The following is a 25,048-nucleotide window of genomic DNA, read 5'->3' on the forward strand; positions in this document are numbered from 1 at the left end:
ACCAGCATGGCATGTGGACAGCACGGGACTGCGAGCTGGTGCACAGGAACGGGTCTCACGCCCGATGTCGCTGCAGCCGGACAGGCACCTTTGGGGTCCTTATGGATGCCTCCCCCCGTGAGGTGGGACTGTGTTCAGAGTCCTGAGGACGCGGGCAGGCCCAAGGGCAGGGGTGCCCAACACCCCAGCGACCGTCCCTGTCCCCACAGCGGCTGGAGGGTGACCTGGAGCTGCTGGCGGTGTTCACGCACGTGGTCATGGCGGTGTCTGTGGCCGCGCTGCTCCTGACCGCAGCGGTCCTGCTGAGCCTGCGCAGCCTCAAGTCCAACATGCGCGGGATCCATGCCAACGTGGCGGCTGCCCTGGGCGTGGCAGAGCTCCTCTTCCTGCTGGGAATCCACAGGACCCACAACCAGGTGCAGGGTCAGGGCCACGGGACCTGTGTCTTCGTGACCTCACCTGGCCCAGGAGGTCCTGGAGCCAAAGCTCAGGGTCAGAGGTCAGGGAGGCCCCGCTGGGGGCTGGGTTCGGGGCAGGATGCTGGGGTAAGGTGCTGCGGTTCAGGGGTCAGAGGCGGGGTGAGGCGGGAGCGGCGCTGACGCCCCCTACCCCTGCCTCCAGCTGGTGTGCACCGTGGTCGCCATCCTCCTGCACTACTTCTTCCTCAGCACCTTCGCGTGGCTCCTGGTGCAGGGCCTGCACCTCTACCGCATCCAGGTGGAGCCGCGCAACGTGGACCGCGGCGCCATGCGCTTCTACCACGCCCTGGGCTGGGGCGTCCCTGCTGTGCTGCTGGGTGAGGGCTCTGCCGCCTAGCCCGTCCAGGCCCGTGACCCCTGGCTTCCGGCCCGACCCTTGCCCCTGCCCCCCCCCCATCATCACCCTAACCTCAGTCCCCGTGCCCTGGGCTCAGGGAGGAGCCTGCGCTGCCCTCCCCCGCAGCTTCTCCCCGTGCATGAGCGGGGTAGCTGCTCTGGAACATACCCCTGCGGGCCTTCCTCTCCTCCCCTACAGGCCTTGCCGTCGGCCTGGATCCCGAGGGCTATGGGAACCCTGACTTCTGCTGGATCTCCATCCACGAGCCCCTCATCTGGAGCTTCGCAGGCCCTGTCGTCCTGGTCGTCGCGGTGAGTGTGCTGTGCTCGAGGCCACCCATGCACGCTGCGGCAGGTGTTGGGGTGCAGCCCACAGCAGGTGTGGTGGTGTTCGTGGAGAGGTCCAGGGGGCAGTCCACAGTCTTTGCAGGAGGTCAAGTTCTGTCCTCCACTCCCCTGGCACAGAGATGGGAGGCGTCGGGTCAGGCACTTGGCTCCCTCTCCCTCTCGGGAACCTCCTTCTCCATTTCTCAGTCCCTCTCTGTTCCCTACCTGGGACTTCCTCCGTGTCTGAGGGCCTCTCTGTTTCTGATCTCCGGACTGTGTGTGTGTGCACCCGTGCACATGTGTGTTTCTCCCTGGTTCTGCCTCTCTCTGTGTGCCTCGGTCTCTCTCTGTCCCTGTCTCTCTCTTTCTCTCACTGGCTCTGTCTCTCTCTGCCCCTCCCCTGCTCCGCATGTCTGGCCGCGGGTCCAGATGAACGGGACCATGCTTCTCCTTGCTGCCCGCACATCCTGCTCCACGGGGCAGAGGGAGGCCAAGAAGACCTCCGCGCTGTGAGTTGGCTGGCGGGGGAAGGTGGGGGTTCTTAGAACAGCAGTCCTCTCCTGGGCAGGCTGGGCTCCAGATTCTGGGTACGGGGATGCAGTCCTACCTGCCCTGGCCTGTGGTCCCTCTCTGGCGCCTCCGTCACCCTCTGGCCCCACATGTGCTTCTGCCCCGTGGTCTCTGCAGAGGTTTCCATGATCTGGGTGGCTCACTTTGCCCCCTACCCCCTGTGTCACCCCCGTCTTCCACGTTTCTCTCACAGCCCCCCCCCCCACTGCCTGCATGCTTTCCCCACGTCCCCTGCTGGCTCCCTAAGTATCCTCCTGATTCATTTGGTGACCTCCCATCTCCCCCCGTGTCCTCCTGAGACCTCCATGTTCCTGTGTGGTTTCCTGTCCTTCCATGTCCCCTGTGTGTCCCACACACGAGCCCTGCGTGATGCTTGCGTGTCCCCTGTGTCCCCATGTGTCCCGCAGCAGGAGCCTTCGCAGTTGCTTTCTGCTGCTTCTCCTGGTCAGTGCCTCCTGGCTCTTCGGCCTCCTGGCGGTCAACCACAGCGTTCTGGCCTTCCACTACCTCCACGCCGCGCTCTGTGGCCTCCAGGTAGCTGGCACCCCGCCCCGCCCGGGGCCAGGTGGGGCTTCGGCAGGGCAGCCCCAGCCCTGGGCAGGCCCTGGAGCCCAGGTCTCGGGCTGACTCCTGCTGGGTGACTGATGACGGGCGGGCTGCTCATCCTGGGTTGACCTTCCCCAGCACTGTGGCTCCTGGCCACTCGCTGGTCCACACTGACCTCCACCGACTTAGTGACTTGTGCCCCTCTGACCCCTCACTGCTTCCGAGACTCCCTGACTCCCTTCCTGGGTCGACCCTGGGCTCCTCACTCCCTCACACTAACTTGTGACAACTGATCCCCCTTGCTGACCCACAGTGACTTCTCCCAGCCCTGACTCAGCCCCTGGTGGCCCTCCTCTGACCTGTGACTCATTTCTGATCTCTCACTGACTTTCGCTAACCCCTCGTTGACCCCACACTGGTCCTTGCTGGCACAGGGCCTGGCAGTGCTGCTGCTCTTCTGTGTCCTGAATGCAGATGCTCGGGCGGCCTGGACGCCGGCCTGTCTGGGCAGGAAGGCGGCGCCCGAGGAAGCGAGGCCGGCGCCTGGCACGGTGAGGGGCTCTCGGGGCTGGGGAGTCAGGGCGGGGGCCTCTGCAGAGCCAGCTCACACTCCTGTCTGCGTCCGCCTGCTGCAGGGGCACGGGGCCTACAACAACACGGCCCTCTTTGAAGAGAGTGGCCTCATCCGCATCACCCTGGGTGCCTCCACTGTCTCCTCAGTGAGCAGTGCCCGCTCCGGCCGGACCCAGGACCAAGACAGCCAGCGGGGCCGCGGCTACCTCAGGTGAGCAGAGCGACCTTCTCGGGAGGGGCAAATACAGCTCGGACCCGTCCCACTTGACCAGAGGTTGGCATTAGTGGTCCCGGGATGGTGGCTCTGCCTATCTTGGCATCTGGGCCCAGACGCCTCTTGCCACACACCTAGGGGTGCCTTCAGAGCCATTCCACAGCAGCTGGCCAATGTGCTCACAGACACCCCAGCCTCCAGAACACCCCATCTCATCCTTCTTTGATGGTGGGGGGCCTCTCCTGCATTTCCAGGGACAATGTCCTGGTTCGACATGGCTCAGCTGCTGACCACACTGACCACAGCCTCCAGGCTCACACTGGCCCCACTGACCTGGACGTGGCCATGTTCCATCGAGATGCTGGTGGAGGTAGGGGCCTGGGCCGGGGGTGGGGGGAGGTGGAGGATCTCTTCCCCTATTTCTCTTTCTTGAGAACAGCAGCTGACTGTGGTGGGGTGAGCTCCCCCCAGGTCACTGCTCTTGGAGGCACCAGGTTCTCCTGCCAAGTCCCAGCCATTTGCACCAACCCCCACTCCAGGCTCTACCTAGGTCCCCAGCCCCAGCTCCCCACTGTAGCCGCTCCAAGACCCTCAGCTCCAGGCTCTTTGCTGACCCCCAATTTCCTTGACCCCCCGCCCTGAGCCACTGATGTGCCCTCCCTCTTCTGACCTTCCCAACTCCAGCCGCAGACTCTGACTCTGACAGTGACCTGTCTTTGGAGGAGGAGAGAAGTCTGTCCATCCCATCCTCAGAAAGTGAGGACAATGGCCGGACCCGGGGGCGTTTCCAGCGTCCACTCCGCCGTGCAGCCCAGAGTGAGAGGCTCCTCACTCACCCCAAAGGTGAGGGGATACTTTGACCCCCTGGGTGACCAAGAGACACCCCCTATTCCACTTGGGTGTGACCCAGGGACACTGATATCCCCTGAGGATTCCTGGGACTGACCTATTGGGCATGGGGGTCATCACCGTGCGCCCACACACCTCTCCCCATCCAGCCTCCTAGCAGTTCTGCTGGCTAGAGGCCCAGGAACAGCCTGGACAACAAGGTCAAAGTCAGGGTGACACGTCTTTCCTCCAGCCCCTTTGCTTCCCTAAGGGTTAGGGTTCAGCCTGGTTGGTTCTTCCAGGGTTCTTCTTGACCCCTCAGCCACCAAGCCCCCCTACCCCTAGTATCTCTCTGCCTCCAGAGGGGCAGGCTCACCAGTAATCCTCTCCATGGTTCTGTCGATTTCTGAGAGACACCGCTTATTCCTACCTCTGCTCAGTCAGAACAGCCAGGGTTTCAGGAGTCATTAGGGTCAGGCTTGGGGCAGTGGGGGCAGTCACCGAGTCTGGATCACAGGGCTCACGAAACAATGGGGCCAACTCGGAGGCTCCTGTCACCTGCTCTGGCTCCACAGATGTGGACGGCAATGACCTCCTGTCCTACTGGCCAGCCCTGGGGGAATGCGAGGCCACTCCCTGTGCTCTGCAGACCTGGGGCTCCGAAAGGCGCCTGGGGCTGGACACCAGTAAGGATGCAGCCAACAACAACCAGCCAGACCTGGCCCTGACCAGTGGAGATGAAACCTCTCTGGGCCGGGCCCAGCACCAGAGGAAAGGTATGATCCCTGACTTTGGCGTCCACTTCAGGGACCCCAGGGACTGCTTCTACCGAAACCCAGGGGATTCCTGCCCCTTTGACCCTGGCCTGCATTGCCAGGTCCTGGGGGCTGTCGCTCCTCTGATCTCAAGGTGCGGGGGGTGGGGTTGCCCCTACTCTTGCATAATGGGGAGAAACCCTGTCCTGACCAAGGATTACTGCCTCCCCGCTCTGAGCCCTGTCCTGCTGCCTCTGTGGAGTCCCTAGGGGCTGCCTCTGCCCCTCCCCAAGGGGCTTCTGCCCCCAGCCCCGTGTTAGAGGGATCGCAGGGCAGCTGCATCCCTAGACCCAGGGAGTGTCTGCCCCTGTCCCCCCACACATACCCTTGCTCCCATGTGTTCCTCACACAGGCATCCTAAAGAACCGATTGCAGTACCCACTGGTGCCACAGAGCCGCGGTGCCCCCGAGTTGTCCTGGTGCCGTGCAGCCACCTTGGGCCACCGTGCTGTGCCAGCTGCCTCCTATGGTCGCATCTATGCTGGAGGGGCCACAGGCAGCCTTTCGCAGCCAGCCAGCCGCTACTCCTCTCGAGAACAGCTGGACCTGCTCCTCCGGCGGCAGCTGAGCCGTGAGCGACTGGAGGAGGCCCCTGCCCCTATTCTTCGTCCCTTGAGTCGGCCGGGTTCCCAGGAACGCCTGGACGCCGCGCCAGGCCGCCTGGAGCCCAGGGATCGGGGCAGTACCCTCCCACGGAGGCAGCCACCCAGGGACTACCCTGGTGCCAGGGCCTGCCGCTTCGGGTCACGAGATGCTCTGGACCTGGGGGCGCCCTGCGAGTGGTTGAGCACACTGCCCCCGCCCCACAGTGCCCGGGACCTTGACCCACAGCCCCCGCCTCTGCCCCTGTCTCCCCAGCAGCAACTCTCAAGGGACCCCCTCTTGCCATCCCGGCCCCTGGATTCGCTGTCCAGGAGATCGAACTCAGGGGAGCAGCTGGACCATGTGCCTAGCCGGCACCCCTCGCGAGAAGGCCTCGGGCCACCCCCACAGCTGCTCAGAGTTAGGGAGGACCCAGCCAGTGGCCCTAGTCATGGCCCCTCCACAGAGCAGCTGGACATTCTTTCTTCCATCCTGGCCTCCTTCAACTCCTCAGCTCTCTCCTCCTCTGTGCAGTCCTCAAGCACGCCCTCGGGCCCTCACACCACGGCCACGCCTTCTGCCACAGCCTCTGCGCTTGGGCCCTCCACACCACGCTCTGCCACGTCCCACAGCATCTCGGAGCTGTCTCCAGATTCAGAGTAAGCAGGGTGTGGCCAGGTGTCCAGACCCTCATCAGCTTAAGGCGCTCCGTGTTTTGCCGCAGAATGGGGTGTGGGTTGGCAGTGTGGGCTACCCCAGGCTCAGCACAGCCCGGGGGCCATAGGCAGGCAATGGTGGTGTGATTAGCAGGGACTTGCCAGGTGTCTGATCTGTGCCAGCCACCCTCCTGTGCACCTCCCAGGCTAGGGAAGAGAGATAAGTGCCTTCCAAAGGGCTTGAGCTAGCGGAGGGGGCGACAGTAGGAGCCAAGGCCTAGAAGGAGGAGGTAACATGGTAGAGAAAGGGGCAAGGGGGAGAGGAGGAATCATGGCTTGGAAGCCTTTGCTTAGGAGCTGGTAAGGGGTAAGGAGGGGCCAGAAGTAGTGCCAGGATATGGGCATCTCATATGTCAGGCTGAAGAGCTGACTTTGAAAGTAAATCATTTACCCACTTATTTATTTAGGCAATGTTAAGTTCCTCATGCCTGCGGGCACTGCGAGGTGGCGCACACAGGAACTGAGTTGGGACCTGGTGCATCTCAGGGACCTGTGGGCCATCTATAGTGTAGGGAGCAGCAGACATACCTGGGAAGCAGCTGGATACAGGAGTCAGAGAGGGAGTGGGGAGGACCAGGGATTGCCAGGCTTCGGAAGCCAAGACAAGAGTTGAGTTTCAAAAAGGAGGACTAGCTAGGTCAGGCTCTGTGGAGGTCTGCAGGGTGAAAGGAGGCTTTGGGGGGAAGGGACCCCAGGAATGGGGCAGGAGACCGATAGCACCCAGGCAGAGTCAGAGGAAGAGAAAGGAAGGAGGAGCAGGGAACTTCGGGCCTTGTGCCGGACTCTGAAAGGGTGCTGGACACAGGGCTGAGGGAGGGCTATGAGTATTGCCTGGGCCCAACTGCAGCCCAGCCTTGGGGTCTGGCTGGTGGGGTGGGGGAGGGGTCTTGGGGGACTGCGCAGGGGTTCGGGCTCTGGAGTCACACTCCACCTCCTGAGGTCTCTGTTTCCAAAGCTGTAAAATGCATCTGTAGTAAACTGAGACGTGGAGATTTTTTTTGAGACAAAATCTGTCAAGTGCTAACGTGTCCGTACGCAGCAGGTGCTCGCTGAGTACCTAGAGAGAAGACAGGTGACCGAGGCGCCTTGCTGATGAGTCTCAGGGTGCAGAAGGGGTGAAGGGCTCTGAGAACCCCGGAATGGGTGTAAGGGGCTGGGGACTGAGAGGAAAAGGTGATGGGGTTGGGGGGGGAGATGGCGGGGGCCCAGGCTGCGGGGGAGCCGAGAGCCCCTTGTCTGAATTCTCTCAGCAACCACCTCTGACTGCGGCGTTCAACTCTGCAGAGTTCCCAGAAGCGAGGGGCACTCCTGAGGGGCAGACGCCCGGACTAGGAACGGCTGAGGGCCATGGAGGATTTGAGCTAAGAGAAGAGACTCCAGGCATCGGGGGCTGATCCCAAGGCAGCCTCCCACCCACCCCCCAGCTCTCCTGTGGCTGCGGCGCTGAGGCTCCTCGCTCTGTCTGTGAGCATGCGAGCATGTGCGTAACAGGTGCAGGGCGAGGGAACTGAAAGGAGGACTTTTATATGTTTTGTACCTTTGTAACCAGAGAGATATGCTTATGTTATTTTTCAGCTTTTCTGTCTCCCGGGGTTCTGAGGCTGGGCTGGGAGGGGAAGGGGACAGAGGATAAGAGGTGCCGTGTTTGGCCCCATTTGGGTCCCTGGCACATCGTATGCTCTTTCCTCTCATCTTACTGGGGTGGATTCAGAGAGGAGGGGCAACTAGCTCCCCCCCATTGATCTGACTATTGTTAGGGCCCAAAGTACAGAATTGATCTTTGCTCTTTCTCGAATGCCCCAAGGGCCAAACTTCAGGGACTGGGGGTTGGTCTTGGAAACAGGGGTCCTCTGACCTCCTCACGGGGCTTGCTCGTGCTGCCCCTCCCCGTGGATGTGTGTGTTTCTTATGTGGAGTCCCTGCCACTTACTGCCTTATGACCTAGGACTGATGCTGCGGGGCGCTGGTAGAGCTGCACGCGTCATGTTTACAGAGCAAGGCTTTCCTTTCTCCCATGCGGAGGGGCTCAGGCCTCTATTCAGACATTCCTGCAGACGGTGGACTAGGGGGGCATTTGCCAGCCCATTGTCTGTGGTGCCATTTCAGTCCCTGACACTGCCCTGCCCTAGAATTTCTTCCTCAGGGTAGGGGGGAGGCAGGGGGAGCAAGGGGGAGCAGAAATAAGAGAGTTAAAGACACAGAATGTAGGTGCCACTGCCTCCCATGTTTACAGGACCCTCCCTGGCCCTAGGCACCTGGGCTGCGGTAACTAGTCCCACCCTACTTTATTCCCTTCTAAAGGGAAAAATGACTGTTTGGACCCTGTTCACAAAACTCTCTTACATTACTTTGTCTGACACCCAGAACTGGGAACTTTTAGATTTTGTTACTTTGTTTACAGGTCAAGATTTAAAACATTTTAAAAAACTTTGTTTACAACTTAAAACTTTGAACTTTTACACTTTGTTTACAGTTGAAAATGTGGTTCCCCCCCTCTGTTTACAAGTGAAAGATTGAGAAGGTGGGAGAGGGGCCTGAGGACCTTGGACCTGGCCATCTTGAGGGGTTTCTAGCTGCTAGCTCTCCTAGGCCAAAGGTCAGCCCTGAGTCCCCCCTGTTGAACAGCAGACCCAGAAGGCCTCCAGAGCAGGCATCCTCTTACAGCTGGGAACAACGTGTTGCTTAGGGTGGTAGGGGGTCTGTGCAGACACCCCCCTTCCCCACACATACTCTTGGGAGGCAGTTTCCAAGGAGATTAAAAGTTCTACTTTGCTGACTGGTGCCAAATCCTGCCAGCCAGGACTCCAGCTCTCCTTACCCAGAATGACCCCAGCCCTTGAAGGGTTGAGGGGCCCGCTGTGGGGAGAGGGGCTGTCCTTGCTATGTCCTAGGTTCTATAGATGCCCTTCTCTGGGGGTCCCCTGCTCCAGCCCAGTGGCCCCTTTCCCTGTCTGTGTAAATTGTTCCGTGAAGCCGCGCTCTGTTTTGGGAATAAACTTCTATAGAAAATGGTTATTGCCTCTTTCTGTTTGGGGGTGGGAATGGGGTGGGTAGGGTAGGAGGGTGATTATGAATGGTTCAGACCAGGCTGACCTTTGGGAGAAATCTGAGCGCTGCCCCCCCCCCCTCAATATTCAGCTATTTTTAGCCCATTTCATCTGACATTTGGACAAGGTTCCCATCTCTTTCACCCTGAGTTCTGGCCTGGTGCCTTGTGATCCCGGCGTGAAGTATGAGCATGGGTGCTGGGCGTAAGGCGCCAGGGAAAGCCCCTCTCTCCTCAAGGTGTCAGCACGATTTGGTCTTCAGGGCCTGCAATCTAACCTGGCATTTGCCCCGGCCAGGGCTCCAACCAACCCTAGGAACTGCCCTTGTCAACCCTTCAGCCCATTAACAGTACTGACCCCCACTAGCCTCTCGGACTCGCAGCCGGCCAGGACATCGCGTTCCTTCCCAGCTCAGGCAGAAGCCTTCGGGGCGAGATGCCAGGCTGTGCTCTGTACAGGACGGAAACCTCGCAGCCTCATTTCAAGTCTGGATGTCCAGAGTTGAAGGGAGGTCTTGAGCACCTTCGGTGTCAGACATTGCCTGGTCTTAAGGGGAAAGCCTGAAGGTGGAGCCTTTAGTGGGACGCAAAAGAGGCCTCATGGACCGGATACCCCAAGGAGAGCTAAGGCTCCGGTTACCAGCAGCGCCCCGAGGCAGCCCATTTGGGGGGTTTCTCTCCCCATCCCGCGGGGACCCTCCGAGAGAAGCCAGAACTTGGTATCCTCCCTGTCGTACTCAGGTACTCCGGGGCCGCGGCTACGGCCAGCCGAGCGCGGATCCCTAATCTCAGTCGTAAAGTTCCACCCGGCTCAGGGAGGAGGACTAGGCGAGCCGAGAAGGGTAGCAGGAACCAGGCCGCAGGGGAGGAAGGGGTTAAATCTTCTGTCCCGGGGCTCGCCACGCCTAAAGAGCCTCACTTAGGCCCCGCCCGAGCACGCTGATTGGCTCAAACTTGCCCCGTCCTGTCCGGGGATTGGCCCCTTGGAGCGCGCCGTAGGTCCCTGTCTCCGCTTCCGAAAGGTAGCGGCCTCCCGCCGGAGCTCCAGGAGCAGCCGCCACCTGGCAGGCAGCCCGCTGACCATGGGGCTGTCTGAAGCTTCGGGGTGAGTGCAGGGCACGGTTCCGGTTCCCCGCGTCCGTGTCCGGGAGCTGCCTCGTGGCCCCGGTGTAGACGCCGGCTTAGGTTAGCTCGGAAGGGGGTGCCGCTAAGTCCGAAGCAGGCATCCTCCCCCTGCGACGCCCTGGTTTGCCGCTTTGCCGATCTTCTGCAGGCGGCTGCCCCCTGAAGCGAGGGATGGGGGCGGGAGCCGGCGCGACCCCCGCCCCTGAGGGCTGTGCGGGAAGCCACTCGAACGCCGCCCGCGGGCTAGCCTCGGGCCGCGGGAGGCGGCGGAGTGTGGAGGAGCCCCTGCCCAGCAGGTGAGCCGCTGGGCGCGTTGGAGCCGGGCGGTCGCCAAAAGGAATCCATAGCGATGGCCTGAGCCCACCCAGCTGTACCACTGACGGGGAATGAGGCGTCCGGCTGGAAGGGCCGTGGTGCTCTCCCAGGGGGAGGGGCCAAGGATCTAGGCCCCGCCCTCCAAGCACGTGTCCTGGGGAGTGGGGGAGCCCTTTAAGAAGACCTGAGTGACTCACGGAGGAGGGGCAAGGGGGCTCAAAGATCTCTGTGAGACTGCGGTGCCAAGAGTCTCTGAGGATCTGCCTTGCACCTACTCCACTCCTTTCTCCAACCAGGACATCCAGGTTAGAGGTTCTTCCCGGGCGGTTCCTACCCCTCGGGTGGGATCCTACCCCCAGGTCAGAGCCCACAGATCAGATCTTTCCTGAAAACTTTCCCAGCAGGGGAGAGTTTCCCCTTAGGGAAGACTCCTGTGCTGAGATCTATTCCCAGGTGAGAGCTTTCAACCGTTGCAGGTGGGAGCCTCCGCCAGGTAAGAGCTTCTCTTAGCGGAGAGTACCCTCCAGATAAGAAATTTCCTGGTTTTCCTGGCAGGTGAAAACTTTCCCCACTGAGAAAGCTTCCCTCCCAGTATGAGCTTCCTTGAATAAGAACTCCCTCCCCACAGATCGCCTATTCCCAAGGGAGGTCCCCGCTCCGCTCCCCGCCTCCTCTTCAGGTGGGGAGCCTCTGGGTGGATAAGAGATTCTCTGAATACAGAACATACCTGGCGGGTGCAAACTTTCCTGTCGGGTGAGAGCTTTCCCTAAGTGAGAAAGAGCACCCGATAGTAGGAGCTCCTGAGGGGAAATCTTCCCACTTCAGGTGGGCGCTTGCCTTTCCAGGTAAGACCCCTTTCTCCGGGTGAGAGCCATCCCCTGGCTTTCCCAGATTAAACCCGAGTTTCTCCACCTCCTGGATCCCCAAGGCTGGAGGCCCAGGGGCAATCTTAGCCCCAATACTTTCCTTCCGTTAGAGGGCAGCCACTCTTAAAGAGAAGCCTGCCTGAAGAACTGGACCCCTGGTTGCTGGGCCCCTTCCTTGTGCGAGCTCTCAGCCAGCCAGCATTGAGCTCATGGGGCAGCTGGATGAGGACCCAGAGACTGGACAGGGATTGTCCAGGGCAGGGGCTGAGGGGGACAGTCAGCGTGGGACGGGGACTTACCGAACACTCACAGGTGGGCAGCTCTACCTAGTTTGGAGGTATGGATCGGACTCATCTCTTCATAGGGGACTTTGGCCCAGCGAGAGACTTTTCCCAGCCAAAGTTCAGGGATTTCTACTGGCTGGGCATGGGTCCAGCTCTCAGCTACCTAGATCTTAAGGCCTAGAAAAGTCAAGTGGGTGACTCTGATCCCACGTGGAAGTGTGGGGGAGGTTGGGCCAGAGGTGCACTCACTGTGACTCTGGTCTCACCACCCCAGACAGAGGGACACACAGGCACTGTTGCCTGTGACACAGGCCATGGAGCTGAGGAAGCGAGACTACCATGTGGAGCGGCCACTGATGAACCAGGAACAGCTGGAGGAGCTGGGGTGCTGGACCTCAGCAGCCAGGACCTACCAGTGGCGAACCTGGTTTCAGTAAGGCTGAGGGTAGGGGTCTGGGGGTGCTGGCAGGACTTAGGTAGACCCTGTCCCCAGTACCTACCGTTGTATCCCCAGGTGCTCCCGTGCTCGGGCCCAAGCCCTTCTGTTCCAGCACCTCCCAGTTTTGGCCTGGCTCCCCCGGTATTCCTTGCGTGACTGGCTCCTGGGCGACTTGTTGGCTGGCCTGAGTGTGGCCATTATGCAGCTACCACAGGGTGAGCCATACCTGCCCCGGAGGCTGTACCCTCAATCCTTGTGGGATGATCTGCAGTCCTTCGAGGCCCTGGCCCGGGAGCCCTGTGATCTTGCGCACCCCCCAGCTATGAGCGCTGCCTCTGGAACTATGGCCCATGACCTGGGGTTGGGATTCCCTCATCCTTTTCAAGGCCCTGGCCTCCAAGCCTTCATTGCTACCATTCCACTCCCAGGCCTAGCCTACGCGCTCCTGGCTGGACTGCCCCCCGTGTTTGGCCTCTACAGCTCTTTCTATCCTGTCTTTATCTACTTCCTGTTCGGCACTTCCCGGCACATCTCCGTGGGTGAGTGGAGCCAGGCGGCCTTGCAGAAGGACGTCCACCTTCCCCCATGGAGGATAGGGTAAGGGAGGGCCAAGCGGGGCAAGGGAGCTCAGGGAAGGGGGCAGCATTGGTGCTAGGCCGCTGGGACACTGGCCCAAGGTCATTTCCAGGCAGGACTAGGCCTCTGACTGTGGGGCCACAGATTCAGGATAGCTCTAGGCCCTGGCTCCAGGAGGATGTGGGTGAGGCAACTCGAAGGGCCCAGAACTTGCAGAGGTCTGACTAGCCTGAGGCAGGCCGTGTCCCTTTACCCATCTCACCTTCTACGAGGGGCGTGATTCTGCGCCGATGGACATGGGTGGGGCAGGGTAGGTGATGCGGGGCCAAGATTTCTAGCTGCCCTGCAGAGTCCCTGAGTTCAGGGTTCATACCTGACCACTAGCACTGCCTCTATATGCCCGACATAGTCTGAAGACACTTGTCTCGAACCGGCTATCTCCTGACCCCTTACGGGCAGGGCTCCAGGGTAGGGCAGTGTCCTCTCCCCTTCAGACCCACCCTGACCTACCCTGCAGGCACCTTTGCTGTCATGTCTGTGATGGTGGGCAGTGTGACAGAATCCCTGGCCCCAGATGAGAACTTCCTGCAGGGTGCGAACTCCACCGTCGATGAGGCGGCCAGAGATGGTGTCCGGGTGCAGCTGGCCTCCACACTCAGCGTCCTGGTCGGCCTTTTCCAGGTGCGGAGCAGGCAGAAGGCTGTGGTTGTGCCCCCCACCCCGCCACTGCTGAACCCATCCCTACCCTCCTCTGCCAGTTCCCCTTCCCCCGAGTGTGTGCCCATCACCGCCCTCCTCATCCCCCTTGGGTGCCACCCACCCCGGGCTCTGCTCTCGCCACCCTGACGACCCTGACCCTCAGTCTCCCCTGACTGCCCCTGGCCACCCCGCAGGTGGGGCTGGGCCTGGTCCGCTTCGGCTTTGTGGTCACCTACCTGTCCGAGCCCCTGGTCCGCGGCTATACCACGGCGGCGTCTGTGCAGGTCTTCATCTCACAGCTCAAGTATGTGTTTGGCCTCCAACTGAGCAGCCGCTCTGGGCCGCTGTCCCTCATCTATGTGAGTGAGGGCGGGAGGAGGGACAGGCGGGGTGCACCCCACAGCCTTGAGTGCTGCCCGTGACCCTGCCTCCCCTCAGACGGTGCTGGAGGTCTGCTGGAAGCTGCCCCAGAGTGTGGTTGGCACGGTGGTCACCGCGTTGGTGGCAGGCGTCGCGCTCGTGCTGGTGAAACTGCTCAACGACAAGCTGCGCCGATACCTGCCCATGCCGATTCCTGGGGAACTGCTAACGGTTCGGACTCCGGGGGGCAGGGCAGGGGAGGGGGGCAGGGGAGGGTACATCCCTGCTGGTGGGCACCCCTGGGATTTAGAGACCAGCTGGACTGGGCGCCAGGGAGCGTTCCTGGGGATGGGGTATGACCACAGCAGGAAGGTCCCATGTCGGTACCTTCAGGACCCCAATAACCTCTCCACTGTCCCCAAATGGTGGTGTATCTTACCCCGTCGCCCACTTCTCTCCACCTCCCCCGAAGGTTTTGCTTCAGGCCTCCCTCTTCACCCCCACAGTGGCTTCTCCACCCCCTTGACGATGCTAGCACCCCTCCCCTGATTCTGTCCTCTCTCCCCAGCTCATCGGGGCCACAGGCATCTCCTACGGCGTGGGCCTGAAGCCCAGGTTTGGGGTGGATGTCGTGGGCAACATCCCTGCAGGGTGAGCTCTGGCCCCTGTCCGGTCAGGGAGGGCTGGGGGGGGCCAGGGCCAGCACTCTCCTTTGGCCTCACAGCTGCCCCTCACAGGCTGGTGCCCCCAGCGGCCCCCAGCCCCCAGCTGTTCACCAGCCTGCTGGGATATGCCTTCACCATCGCTGTGGTTGGTTTTGCCATTGCCATCTCACTGGGGAAGATCTTCGCCCTGAGGCACGGCTACCGGGTGGACAGCAACCAGGTCTGGGGCTGGGATATGGGGGTAGCTGGGTAGACAGAGGCTCCAGGGCCTGGGGGCGGGGGTGTGTGTGGAGTATCAGGTGGGACATAGGGAAACTGCAAACAGATGGGCTGGGGCTATGCGGGGGACTGAGGGTAGGAGAGCAAGGCATTCGGGACAGCAGCAGCCAAGCCTGGGGGCTGTTGAGTGTGGATGGAGGTTGGGGACCCCTAGGCCTGGACACAGCGGCACAGGTACCAGGCACTACACACCTGCACTTTTCTCCACCAGGAGCTGGTGGCTCTCGGCCTCAGTAACCTCATTGGGGGCGTCTTCCAGTGCTTCCCTGTGAGCTGCTCCATGTCCCGCAGCCTGGTACAGGAGAGCGCCGGGGGCAACACGCAGGTGGGCACTGCTTCGGCTGGGCGGTCCCACCCTGCTCCTCCCTCCACCCCTACTCCCCACCCCACTGCACCCCCTGCTCACTCCCACCCCGCAGGTGGCTGGAGCCGTCTCCTCCCTCTTCATCCTCATTATCATCGTCAAACTTGGGGAGCTCTTCAGAGACCTGCCCAAGGTGAGCAGCCGCATCTGCCCAGCCAGGCTTGAGGGACTTGGCCAGGCCAGGGGCTCAGGTCAGTCAGGTCCTAGGCGAGGGGCAGAGATACAAGGGCTGACCTGTTTTTCAAGGTTGAGCTGTTTAGGGTGAGATTTGGAGTCAAGGGTCAGGGATTAGAGCCCTTCAGAGTCAGAGCCAAGTGGTTGGGTTCAGAGGTGGCTGTTAGCATCATGCGGGGTTATGCCAGCCTCAGTCCCAGCGGCCCCTGCTGACACGCCCTCCCCTCACCCAGGCAGTCCTGGCAGCCGCCATTATCGTGAACTTGAAGGGCATGTTGATGCAGTTCACCGACATACGTTCCCTCTGGAAGTCGAATCGAATGGATCTGGTGAGAGGCCTGGGGGCCCCTGTCCTGGGGCCGCCTGTCCTGCTGCTGAACCCACATGGCCTTTCTCCTGGCCTCCTGGGCTCCTGAGTTCTTGGTCTCACTCATCCCTCCTTTCTCCCTGATGCCCCGGGGCCCCTACTTTGCTCCCCTGGCAGGTCAGTGCTCTGGGTGGAGTTTCATTTTTCTCCCACTCCCCTAGCCACGTTGCCCTTCTACTTTTAGCTCATCTGGCTGGTGACCTTTGTGGCCACTATCCTGCTGAACCTGGACATCGGCCTGGCGGTTGCCGTGGTCTTCTCCCTACTGCTCGTGATAGTCCGCACTCAGCTGTGAGTCTCCCCCTTTTTGTCCCCCCATCCCAGCTGGTGAGGGGGTGAGGGCCACATTGGTTCCCTCCAGCTTTCCTGCGTCTCGGGGGTAACCCTAGGCTCCCTAGTACCCCTTCATTACCCCCTTCTCACACACTCTCTTTCATAGGCCCCGCTACTCTGTCTTGGGGCAGGTGCCAGACACGGATATTTACCAAGATGTGGCCGAGTACTCAGAGGTGGGTGGCAGGGGCTAGGCCCGAGGGGGTGGGAATTGAGGCAGAATGGGCCTTTGTTAGTCCTTTTCTGCCCCTGGCAAAGACCCTGGGGGCTGAGGGTGCTTTGGTCCTGGGAACCTCAAGGGAGGAATTTGGGTCTGTGACTCCTACTCAGAGCTACGATAGGACAGAGGAGGAGTGGACAGAGAGGGCCTGGGGAGCCTGGAGAGGGGTCTGTCTTGGAGCCAGCAGTATAAGCCTTATCCTGCAGGGCAGCCTTGGGGCAGGAGCCTGGGGCACCAGGATGGAGGGAAGGCTGTTTCCTCATCTGATCAGTGGAATTCCTACATCTCTATTGTTCATTTACCTCCCGAGAAGCTTTATGCCTAATAGTGGGGTTATAAAACAAGCCCATTCCTGCTAACCTGGAGCCTTGGAGTCTGAGGACAGTATAATCAGGCAGAGTGAGGGGAGGGCAGGAGGGGGAGCAGCTCAGCAGGATGGAAAGGGAGGTGGGGGCACATTATGCAGGTCCAAGTGCTGAGCAGGGACCTGGGCTGTGCCCTGGATGGAGTGGGATTTGGGGAGGGTCTCTCTGTGCGCGTGCAGAAAACAGACCACAGAGTGGGGGATGGAGCCCCAAGAGGAGACCTAAGAGCCTGTTCTGGGTATTGGCAGAAGGGAGGGGAGATGGGAAGGGAGGGTGCAGGATGCCCTGGAGGAGGCTTGGACAGGCCTGGCTGAGGGCCTGGGTGGTGGGGGGGTGGGTAGAGAGTAGGATGAGGGGTTAGGGTGATATAGCCAAGCTTGCAGCCCAAGATCTGGGGAGGGCAGGGGCCGCAGGCTGGGCCTGTGCCAGCCAGTGAGCAGAGGCTTGGTGATGGGGGCCCTGGGCCACACAGGGGGAGGAAAGCAGGAGAACCAGATGCAACCAGGAGAGTGGAGGGCCCAGCCACCTCAACCCTGACCCATCCCCAGGCCAGGGAGGTCCCAGGCGTGAAGGTCTTCCGCTCCTCAGCCACCATGTACTTTGCTAATGCTGAGCTCTACAGCGATGCGCTGAAGCAGAGGGTGAGTCTGGGGGTCCCCGGGTGAGTGTCAGAGGGTCCCTCGCCTCCCCAGAGCGTCCACATCCCCTTCCGTGATGTTTGCCTCTAGTGTGGTGTGGACGTTGACCACCTCATCTCCCAGAAGAAGAAGCGGCTCAGGAAGCAGGAGCAAAAGCTAAAGCGACTGCGGAAGAGTCTCCAGAAACAGGCAGGGGACCCTTTGGGCCAGGGATTCCTGCCCCTGTCCTGCTGCCAAACCCACACAGCCTTTCTCCTGGCCTCCTGTGTTCTTAGCCTCATCCATTCCTCCTTCCTCCCTGATGCCCCCCGCCCCCCCGGCCCCTGCTTTGCTCCCCCGGCGGGTCAGGACTCTGGGCGGAGTTTCGTTTTTCTCCCACCCCCCAGGCCAGTGACAGCATGGACCACCACAGTCCTCTTCCATTTTTGACTGCTCCTGGAGCTGGTCAAACCCCCTCCAGCGTGGCGGCCCTGGGTCCCAAGCTTTCGTTCCTGGCCTGCCTACCTGCCCAAAGCCTGAGGGTGACACCAGACTTGCCTGGCTTGGCTGTCATTTGACAGCCGGGACAGCTCTTTCCTGTCCCCCTTCTCCCCGGCCTAGACTGCCGCCTCTGAGGGCGCCTCTGTTTCTATCCATGTCAACACCAGCGTCAGAGACATGGAGAGCAACAACATGGAGGACTCCAAGGCCAAGGTGAGGCTGGAGGTGGGAGAGGGGCCAGCCATGAGCTGCAGAGATATGGGTGGCCCATGCACGTCTTGCGAGGCAAGCCGTGGACCTACCCACTGTGGGTTGAGGTGGTCAGCGGCAGCGGGGTGGGATGATGGATCCGAAGCGCTATGGGGAGAGGCCTAGTGATCAGCCGTAGATTCTGCTTGTGGCTCTGTGGTCTGCCACCCAAAGACCTTGAATTTGTAGAGTCCACAAGACCCTGCAGTCTGTGCTCATGGGTAGAGAGGGGATTGGGAGTATCGGGAAAATATGGGATCAAAGGGGATGCCAAGCTCAACTAGAGACCCAGGCGGGGTGCCACACTGTGTGTGTGCATGTGTCCCTGGGCCCCCTACCCGCCCCACCCTGGCTGGCTGAGGATGGGGCGCTGTCGCCCAGCACCCCACCTTCTTAAGCGTCCCTAGAGCTGGGCCCGGGAGGTAACAGAGCAGTATATGCACGTCTGTGCGTGCTCCCTGAGTCTGGGCTTCCTCTCCTGTGCGTCCCCAGGTATCCCTCCTGTCTTTGCATACAAGAGCCTTCCCCATGTCCAGGTTTTCACGTGTCCCCTGCATGTCCCATATATGCAGCTGTTTGCATGCATGCTCCCACATCGGACCCCGTGTGGCCCCTTGCCTGTCCATGTGTGTTCCTTGCCATCACCCCTGCATGGGCAGCCTTTGCAGGGTGTCTGTTTTCCCAGCAGGCGAGCACAGGGAAGGAGCTAGAGGATATAGCAGCCAGCGGTCAAGAAGATGCTAAGGCCCCAGATGGATCCACACTGAAGGCCCTGGGCCTGCCTCAGCCACACTTCCACAGCCTCGTCCTGGACCTGGGCGCCCTCTCCTTCGTGGACACTGTGTGCATCAAGAGCCTGAAGAATGTAAGGGGTTGGGGCACCCCTAAGAAGAGCTCTGGGAGAGGACAAGGCCCCCTAAGCCTCCTGACCCCGTAACTAGATCCAAGAGCCCCTCTGAGTTCCCTCTCAAAACTCCCTCCCCCACAACCTGCCTGAGTCCTTCCTTGGAGCCCTTGCGCCTCCCTCTGAGTCTGGCCCGCTTTTCTGCTGCAGATTTTCCGCGACTTCCGAGAGATCGAGGTGGAAGTGTACATGGCCGCCTGCCACAGTGCGTGCAGGGGGGACAGCACGAGTGGCCTGGGAGGGGAATGGGGCTCTTCCAGCCAAGGAGTCTGCCAAGCAGCACAAGCAAAAGTCTTTCTCTGAGACTGGAGGTCAGAGGTGTCTTGGGAGGCAGGGGTCAAGGGTCAAGAGTGCTTGGAGGTTTAGCTGTCACCTCAGGGGTAGAGGTCATGGGTGAAATGGGTCAGGGTGTTCTGGTGATTGGGGTTGGGGTTCCTGGCGGTTCTGCGAGTCAGGGGCGACCTACTCCTTGCCTGCAGCTCCTGTGGTCGCCCAGCTTGAGGCCGGGAACTTCTTCGATGCATCGATCTCTAAGCAGCATCTGTTTGCCTCTGTCCACGATGCTGTCCTCTTTGCCCTCCAACACCCGAGGTCCGGCCCTGCCAGCCCTGTTTTGGTGAGCTGGCCTCTGGCTCACTGAGCTCTTTTTGTCTGTCTACTGCTTGTCCCTACCTTGACCCCCACCTCCAGGAAGTCCACCCTTCCTGAATGGCTCTGCCCCCAGCGGACGCAGTGCCTTCCCTTCCCACCTTCAGCTGATGCTGGAGCAGGGGTTGCTATCCTGGGGGAGGGAGCCGATACGTGTTTTTGGAAACTGACCGGAACCTCCCCTCCTCTGCCTCCTCAGATGACCAAACTCTGACCATGCCGCCGCCCTGCCTGAGACTGCTCACCCCTGGAGGCTGCGGCCAGGCACTTGTGAGAACCTCCCCGCCCCGGGCTGCCTCCAGACGTCACCCAGGAGTGCCCTCCGTACATACACACACACGACTCAGGGATGGAGGTCCTGGGACTCCCAAGTTCAGTGCTATAGGCCTGGGCCTGGGATGGGGCACTGGAGTCAGAGCAGCACCGGCTGGGTCGGGGGAAGATACAGATTTTTGGCCCCAGAAATAAAGACCTGTTTGCCTACCACCAGGCCCTGCTGTACCTTGGTGCTGGCTTGGTGGAGTGGGCAGTGATCCACAGCCCTGGCTCCTGACCCTTCTTATGCGCCAAAATGGGGGGCTGAAGTCAGAAGTTGGGGGGAAGATTTGGGGAGGGCAGAGTCAGGTGAGAGAATAGAGAGCCAGAGGGAGAGTTATGGGGCCTGGAGCCAGGGCGGGTGTACCCCAGGTTCAAGCTCCCCATGCACAATCCTCGGCACCTGTGTCTTCAGCTAGAAGACTGGAATCAGAGCTGCTTCTCAAGAATGGTCCCAGTGAGTGCAGCCCTGGAGGGTGTAGAGTGAACACCCGAGCAGCCAGCTGGGGGAGTATGGTGTTCACAGGTGCTGCTGGTCTGTGTTGAGAAGTACGAATGCGTAGGATTGACTTGGGAAGAGGGCTGTTCGTACCATTAGGTCACTTGGGCTCTGCAGGTCCCTGTCAGCCAAGAAGCATGTGCTGATTTCTACCTTAAAAGGTCAGCATCTGGGCATGTTGCCCAGTGGGCAGCAGTGGGCCTTCCTTCGGGCCAGCGGATGCTCTGAGTGGGGGTGGGGGGGCCAGAATATTTCTGGGTCTCCTCGGCAGTACAGCGGGAATGGTAACCATACCACTTCGTGGGCTGCTCAGTGAGCATTAAACGAGACAGTCCAAGGAATGCTCTTAACGAGGCCGGGCTCGTGTTACCTGCTCAGAACACTGAGCTCTGCGGCCGCCAGGTACTGACCAGGTGCCCTGCTCTGTGCTGGGCAAGGGGACAGAGGCTGTCCTGCCCTTCAAGTCACCGAGGTGCCCCTCGTCCAGCTCAGTGTTTATCGTGTTTGGCGGCGGCATCCTGCTTTGTGTTCATGAATCATCCGCCCCTCCCCCCCGAACCACAGCCCAGGAAGTCAGAGCTTTTTAATCTACTCTGACACGCCATGTCCCAGCACCAGAACGGTGCCTGGCGTGTGGTGTGCTTGGCAAATATTGGGTGAGTGAACTTATGTGCTGGCTGGAGGCCAGACCTCAAGCAAGAAATTGAGATAGAACTGCTTTGAAGACAACAAAACGGGGTCACACAAGAGAGGAGGGACTGTTACCCAACAGGGTCACAGGAGAGAAGCCAAGGGAGCAGGTCACACAAACTGAAACACCAGCCGTGAGAAGCGGACGAGTGGGGGACCATAGGGAACAGCAGTTGTGTTTGGGAACACCAGGGAGGCCTGCATGAGGCCGGAGGGAGGCCACAGCATGCGGGACCTCACTGGCCAAGGCGAGCCTTCAGGCTTCATTCAGAGTGTGTGGGGGGCCCCCACGTGTGAGGGCTCACCCTGCTGCAATTTGGACTGTGGGGCAGGCTGGGCTTTGGGGACCAGCAAGCAGCTCTGTGCTGGACAACAGCCTTAGGAGCCATGAGGTGTTAGAATTTTAGGGATTGGATGTTAGGGGAGGGGGAGGAGGCGGAGGTAGGGAGAAGGTACTCCTTCAGTCCTGTGGGCTGGCTAGGAGCTTGGCATCCAGGTCTCCAGCCTGCCATCTCCCTTGGCCCTGGAAGCCCCCCCTTCCCCACCCTGCTGTGTTTTCTGGCAATGGACCCAGTTGGAACCCACTGCCTGCCACTGGGGGAAGGGTGTTTGCCCGTTGCCAGGCACCCGGGTTCTATCCGGGCATTTGGCGCCGCCATGCTGCTCGCACCGTCCTTTCTGCTACTGCTGTCCCTGATGGTCTTGCCAGCTCCCTCCCACGCCTGGTCTCGGCCCCTGTGGTACCAGGTGGGGCTGGACCTACAGCCCTGGGGGTGCCAGCCCAACAGCCTGGAAGGTTGTGGAGGCAGCCTGGGCTGTCCTGGCCACTGGATGGGCCTGGGCACGAACCGCATCTACCCCGTGGCTGGGGTCACGATCACCACCACCATGATGCTGATGATGGGCCGTGCGGTGCTGCAGCGGCGGCGCTCCCAGGCTACTAAGTCTGAGGTGAGCGAGCACCGCCTCATCCTGCGCAGCCTCCTGCCTCCGCTCAGACCCAGCGAGCTCATGTCCTCCACCCCATCCTCCCACCCAGGCCTTGTGTCCCCTCCCTCGCTGCTCACACCCTGTGGTCCCTACATCTGTCCACACCCATCAGCCCCTGACCATTCCCTGTGGCCAGTATTCTGCCACCATCTGTCCACCCATTTACTATCCCTGTTCCTCATCCAGCCCCCGTAGCCCCCGGGACCACCCTAGCCCACAACAGACCCTTGGTGACCCTCCATCACCACCTCCCTTCCTATGCCCTTCTCCCTGGTCTCATCGCTGCCCCTCACCACACCCCCACCCCGTCCCTCTGCTCTTACTCCTGCCTCTTGGTCCTATCCTCAGCATCCGCAGGTGACCATGAACCCCTCTGGACCCCGGAAACGGCGGACCCCAATCTCAGACCGCGCCCTGCTCCTTCAGGTCCTGCACATGCTGGATTCGCTCCTGGTCCATATTGAGTGCCACCTGCAGCGTATATCCACCCAAAAAAAGACCCAAATAAAGGGGAGTCCCGCCCAGAGTGGGTGACCCAATGTATGCCTCTCTTTGCCTGGTGGCCAGTTGGGGTGGGGATGGCCTGAGGCTCTGGGCCAGGCTCAGGCCTGTGTGTGGGTCCTCTCCAGGCCTGCCTGGACCCTATGTCCCCTTTCTACTTCTGCAGCCAGCAGAGGTGAGGCCACCATGCCCAGGATGGGTGGGCAGATGGGACTGGCTCACACTGCTCCATTGCCCCTACCAATAGACCCCGCTTCCCTAAGGTGTCACCCACAAATGCAACTCTTCCTCTGGGGCTCCTCAGGGGCCCCAGTGCACTGGGACAAGACTTGATGGTCAGGGCAGACTTGGGTAGTCCATGGAGGGCTTCCCAGAGGAGATGACAACCTGGCTGAGTCAGTGAGGGCTCCCGGTTGGTGATGCAAGGGGTTGGGGTGGGGGTGTGAGGGGGGTGGGGGGTGAGCCCCGGGCGCCTCCATCTTTGTGGCAGCCCCAAACATGCTCTGGCACCTGTGCGGCCCTTGCTCTAAGGCCCCTGGAAGCGGGCTGAGGGCTGAACTTCACCCCCCTTCCCTTCCTTTGACTGCAGACTGTGGAGGAAAGAAATGAGAGATTACAAATGTGAAAGAGTTGACCCTACAATGCAAAATCCAGACCAATAATGTGCTTGTGGTGACGCCCTGACACGTTTCTGTAACGCGCGCTCTCCTGAACCCCCTGGCTGCTGACTCTGACAACTCTATAGGACGAGGGCTTTGTCACGTGGGGGACATACTCTCTATACAGAAAATAGAAAAATAATTCAGTCTTCCTTCTAACATGGTTGATTGGCATTTGTGTTTTAATTTTTGGTAGTTTAGAAAAGTCTTCTCCAAACCTGTTATTGATGATGTCCCATCAATGGTCTGGATGGTTTTCAAATTTGGAAAACTGTCATCAACTTGACTTCATATAGAAGCTGTGTAATTTGGAAGAATTTCTCAAAGATGGGCTTCTGGCTCCACAGACGTTTCAAAACTTGTTTTCTTTCTGTGGCCCACAATTTTTCTAGCACTGGGCACTGTGTGGGCAGGTTTGAAATGCAGTCGGATGCTGTCTTTCTGTCCTGATCAGGAGCTCTGACCTGGCAGGGGGTTCCTGGAGGCCTCCTGTACCAAGACAGGAACAATAAGGTAACCACGCACAGGAGTGGAGCAAACCACACTGGGTCCCTCTAAACCCAAACCGAGTGCGTCCCTGAGGTAGACTTGGACCTGCACCGCCCAGGTCCCCCTGCAGGGAAGCCTGCTGCTGCCAGCCCCCCGAGAAGGCAGCCAACAGACGGGTCTGCCTCCGATGCAGAAGGGCCTCGTCACAGCTAGTTTTTGACCTTGGCCCAACCCTTTCCCTCCCTCCCTCCCTCGGATACTGATCTTGACTCCCTGGTAAACACCCTAATCTCCCTCTTGGAGTCTGCTTCCCAGAGAACCCAACCTGGTACAACCCCCAACCCACCTTCCTCTTGGCTGAACCCCCAAACTGTTATAACTTCATCAATGTCCCCTATAAGAGGAGAGGTAGGGTGGAGGGGTGACGGGGAAAGGACAGAGGTTCTAACTGAATGCAGTTAGAGTATCTTCATTTTGTGAGTGTTAAAAAAAAAAAGACTTGGGGTGTCTTGGTGGCTCAGTTGGTTAAGCGTCCGCCTTCACCTTGGGTCATGATCTTGGGGTCCTAGGATCGAGCCCCACATCAGGCTCCCTGCTGAACAGGGAGTCTGCTTCTCCCTCTCCCTCTGACCCTCTTCCCGCTTATGCTGCCTCTCAAATAAATAAATAAAATCTTAAAAAAAAAAAAAAAGACTTGCCCTTCCAGACACACTACTGGGGTCTTCCCAAGCCTGAAAGAGAAGGGCATTGAAACTTAGGATCCATCAGTCCCTTGCTAGGCCCACTTCTACATTCTCCAAGGTTCAGTGAGCACCCGCTGTTTGCCAGTTCTATTGTGGGTACCAGGATCCAATGATGTACAGAGCAGAAGGGGCTCCCCCCTTACCCACTCACAAATGGAAGGGTGGTGGTAGTGGTGGTGCTGAAACCAACTCATAAAAAAGCAATTTCTCTGCAGAGAGGTGTGCTGGCCTAGTCAGGGTAGAGCAGATGTGGGCCTACTGCGGGTACCTGAAGAAAGAGTGAGGTGACCAGAGTAGGGGAGAGCGCTCTGATCAGAATGACAAGCCTGGTGGAGAGGGTGGGGACAGACCTTGGCCTTATCCAGGAACTAGAAGATGGTCAGAATTTCAGTGGACAAAAGGAGCTCTGGTGAGTAAGGAGCAGGCGGGGCGGGGGAGGGGTTGGTACCTCTTAGTGAGGGTGTGGTGGGCAGGGTAATGGCCCCTCAAGATGGCCATGGGATCTGTGGCTATGTTACAATACATGGCAAAAAGAACTTGGTGGATGGAATTAAGGTTAAAGACCTTAAGGAAGAGAGATTATTCTGGATTATTTTGCTGGGCCTAATGTAATCACATGAGCCCTTAAAAGTGATGAAGAGGACAGATGAGTGGTCAGATTTAAATAGTGAGAGGGACTTGATCCTCTGTTTCTGGCTTTGAAGATGGTGGAAGGGATCTTCCACCATCCAAAAATCTGAGGAATCCGAAGCTGGAAACGACCTTCTGCAGATAGTCAGC

The 25,048-nt window shown here is 59.9% G+C and overlaps 3 protein-coding genes across 10 annotated transcripts in view; all 3 read left to right on the top strand.

Annotated features, from left to right (window-relative positions):
• CELSR3 (cadherin EGF LAG seven-pass G-type receptor 3) overlaps window positions 1–8,997 on the top strand; it is a 25,838-nt gene extending 16,841 nt beyond the window's left edge. The window contains exons 24-36 of the mRNA XM_087867056.1: window positions 1–122; window positions 210–416; window positions 622–796; window positions 1,015–1,127; window positions 1,572–1,651; window positions 2,120–2,246; window positions 2,693–2,809; window positions 2,894–3,042; window positions 3,300–3,415; window positions 3,736–3,888; window positions 4,449–4,649; window positions 5,041–5,929; window positions 7,271–8,997. The exon at window positions 1–122 is cut by the window's left edge and continues 5 nt beyond it. Of these exons, the coding sequence (XP_087723182.1) occupies window positions 1–122; window positions 210–416; window positions 622–796; window positions 1,015–1,127; window positions 1,572–1,651; window positions 2,120–2,246; window positions 2,693–2,809; window positions 2,894–3,042; window positions 3,300–3,415; window positions 3,736–3,888; window positions 4,449–4,649; window positions 5,041–5,929; window positions 7,271–7,298 (2,477 nt within the window). The 3' untranslated portion in view covers window positions 7,299–8,997. The remainder of the gene's footprint in view (window positions 123–209; window positions 417–621; window positions 797–1,014; window positions 1,128–1,571; window positions 1,652–2,119; window positions 2,247–2,692; window positions 2,810–2,893; window positions 3,043–3,299; window positions 3,416–3,735; window positions 3,889–4,448; window positions 4,650–5,040; window positions 5,930–7,270) is intronic.
• Window positions 8,998–9,533: 536 nt separating this feature from the next.
• Window positions 9,534–19,921, top strand: SLC26A6 (solute carrier family 26 member 6). Of its 8 annotated transcripts, XM_087867062.1 has the most exons (22): window positions 10,153–10,777; window positions 10,877–10,965; window positions 11,897–12,055; window positions 12,137–12,276; window positions 12,490–12,600; window positions 13,155–13,318; window positions 13,531–13,695; window positions 13,775–13,927; window positions 14,265–14,347; window positions 14,434–14,581; window positions 14,852–14,965; window positions 15,060–15,137; window positions 15,412–15,507; window positions 15,730–15,836; window positions 15,985–16,054; window positions 17,012–17,104; window positions 17,192–17,290; window positions 17,702–17,794; window positions 18,516–18,695; window positions 18,885–18,939; window positions 19,214–19,350; window positions 19,582–19,921. In XM_087867062.1, the coding sequence occupies exons 3-22, from the start codon at window positions 11,937–11,939 to the stop codon at window positions 19,594–19,596; spliced, it is 2,220 nt and encodes a 739-aa protein (XP_087723188.1). In that variant the 5' UTR covers window positions 10,153–10,777; window positions 10,877–10,965; window positions 11,897–11,936; the 3' UTR covers window positions 19,597–19,921. The 8 variants fall into 8 exon arrangements, with proteins under 8 accessions (XP_087723189.1, XP_087723184.1, XP_087723183.1 ...); XM_087867063.1 differs by lacking the exons at window positions 10,153–10,777; window positions 10,877–10,965 and adding an exon at window positions 9,534–9,773; XM_087867057.1 differs by lacking the exons at window positions 10,153–10,777; window positions 10,877–10,965 and adding an exon at window positions 9,799–10,137.
• Window positions 19,922–21,490: 1,569 nt separating this feature from the next.
• On the top strand, window positions 21,491–22,410 carry TMEM89 (transmembrane protein 89). The gene is made up of 2 exons (XM_045778376.2): window positions 21,491–21,837; window positions 22,225–22,410. The coding sequence occupies exons 1-2, from the start codon at window positions 21,544–21,546 to the stop codon at window positions 22,408–22,410; spliced, it is 480 nt and encodes a 159-aa protein (XP_045634332.2). The 5' UTR covers window positions 21,491–21,543.
• Window positions 22,411–25,048: the final 2,638 nt, after the last annotated feature.

Source organism: Ursus americanus, chromosome 14 (genome assembly GCF_024610735.1).
Source record: "Ursus americanus isolate L20-20 chromosome 14, mUrsAme1.1.p, whole genome shotgun sequence".
In the NCBI taxonomy this organism is placed as follows: Eukaryota; Metazoa; Chordata; class Mammalia; order Carnivora; family Ursidae; genus Ursus; species Ursus americanus.

What these genes read in the sequence shown, in the direction of transcription:
- SLC26A6 (XM_087867057.1), top strand. Translation starts at nt 10,115, where the DNA reads ATGGGGCTGTCTGAAGCTTCGGG. An exon ending in CAGTGGCGAACCTGGTTTCA is followed by an intron (nt 12,056 to 12,136) that starts GTAAGGCTGAGG and finishes TTGTATCCCCAG; the next exon opens with GTGCTCCCGTGCTCGGGCCC. An exon ending in TCCTGGTCGGCCTTTTCCAG is followed by an intron (nt 13,319 to 13,530) that starts GTGCGGAGCAGG and finishes GCCACCCCGCAG; the next exon opens with GTGGGGCTGGGCCTGGTCCG.
- TMEM89 (XM_045778376.2), top strand. Translation starts at nt 21,544, where the DNA reads ATGCTGCTCGCACCGTCCTTTCTGCTACTGCTGTCCCTGATGGTCTTG. An exon ending in CCCAGGCTACTAAGTCTGAG is followed by an intron (nt 21,838 to 22,224) that starts GTGAGCGAGCAC and finishes TCCTATCCTCAG; the next exon opens with CATCCGCAGGTGACCATGAA.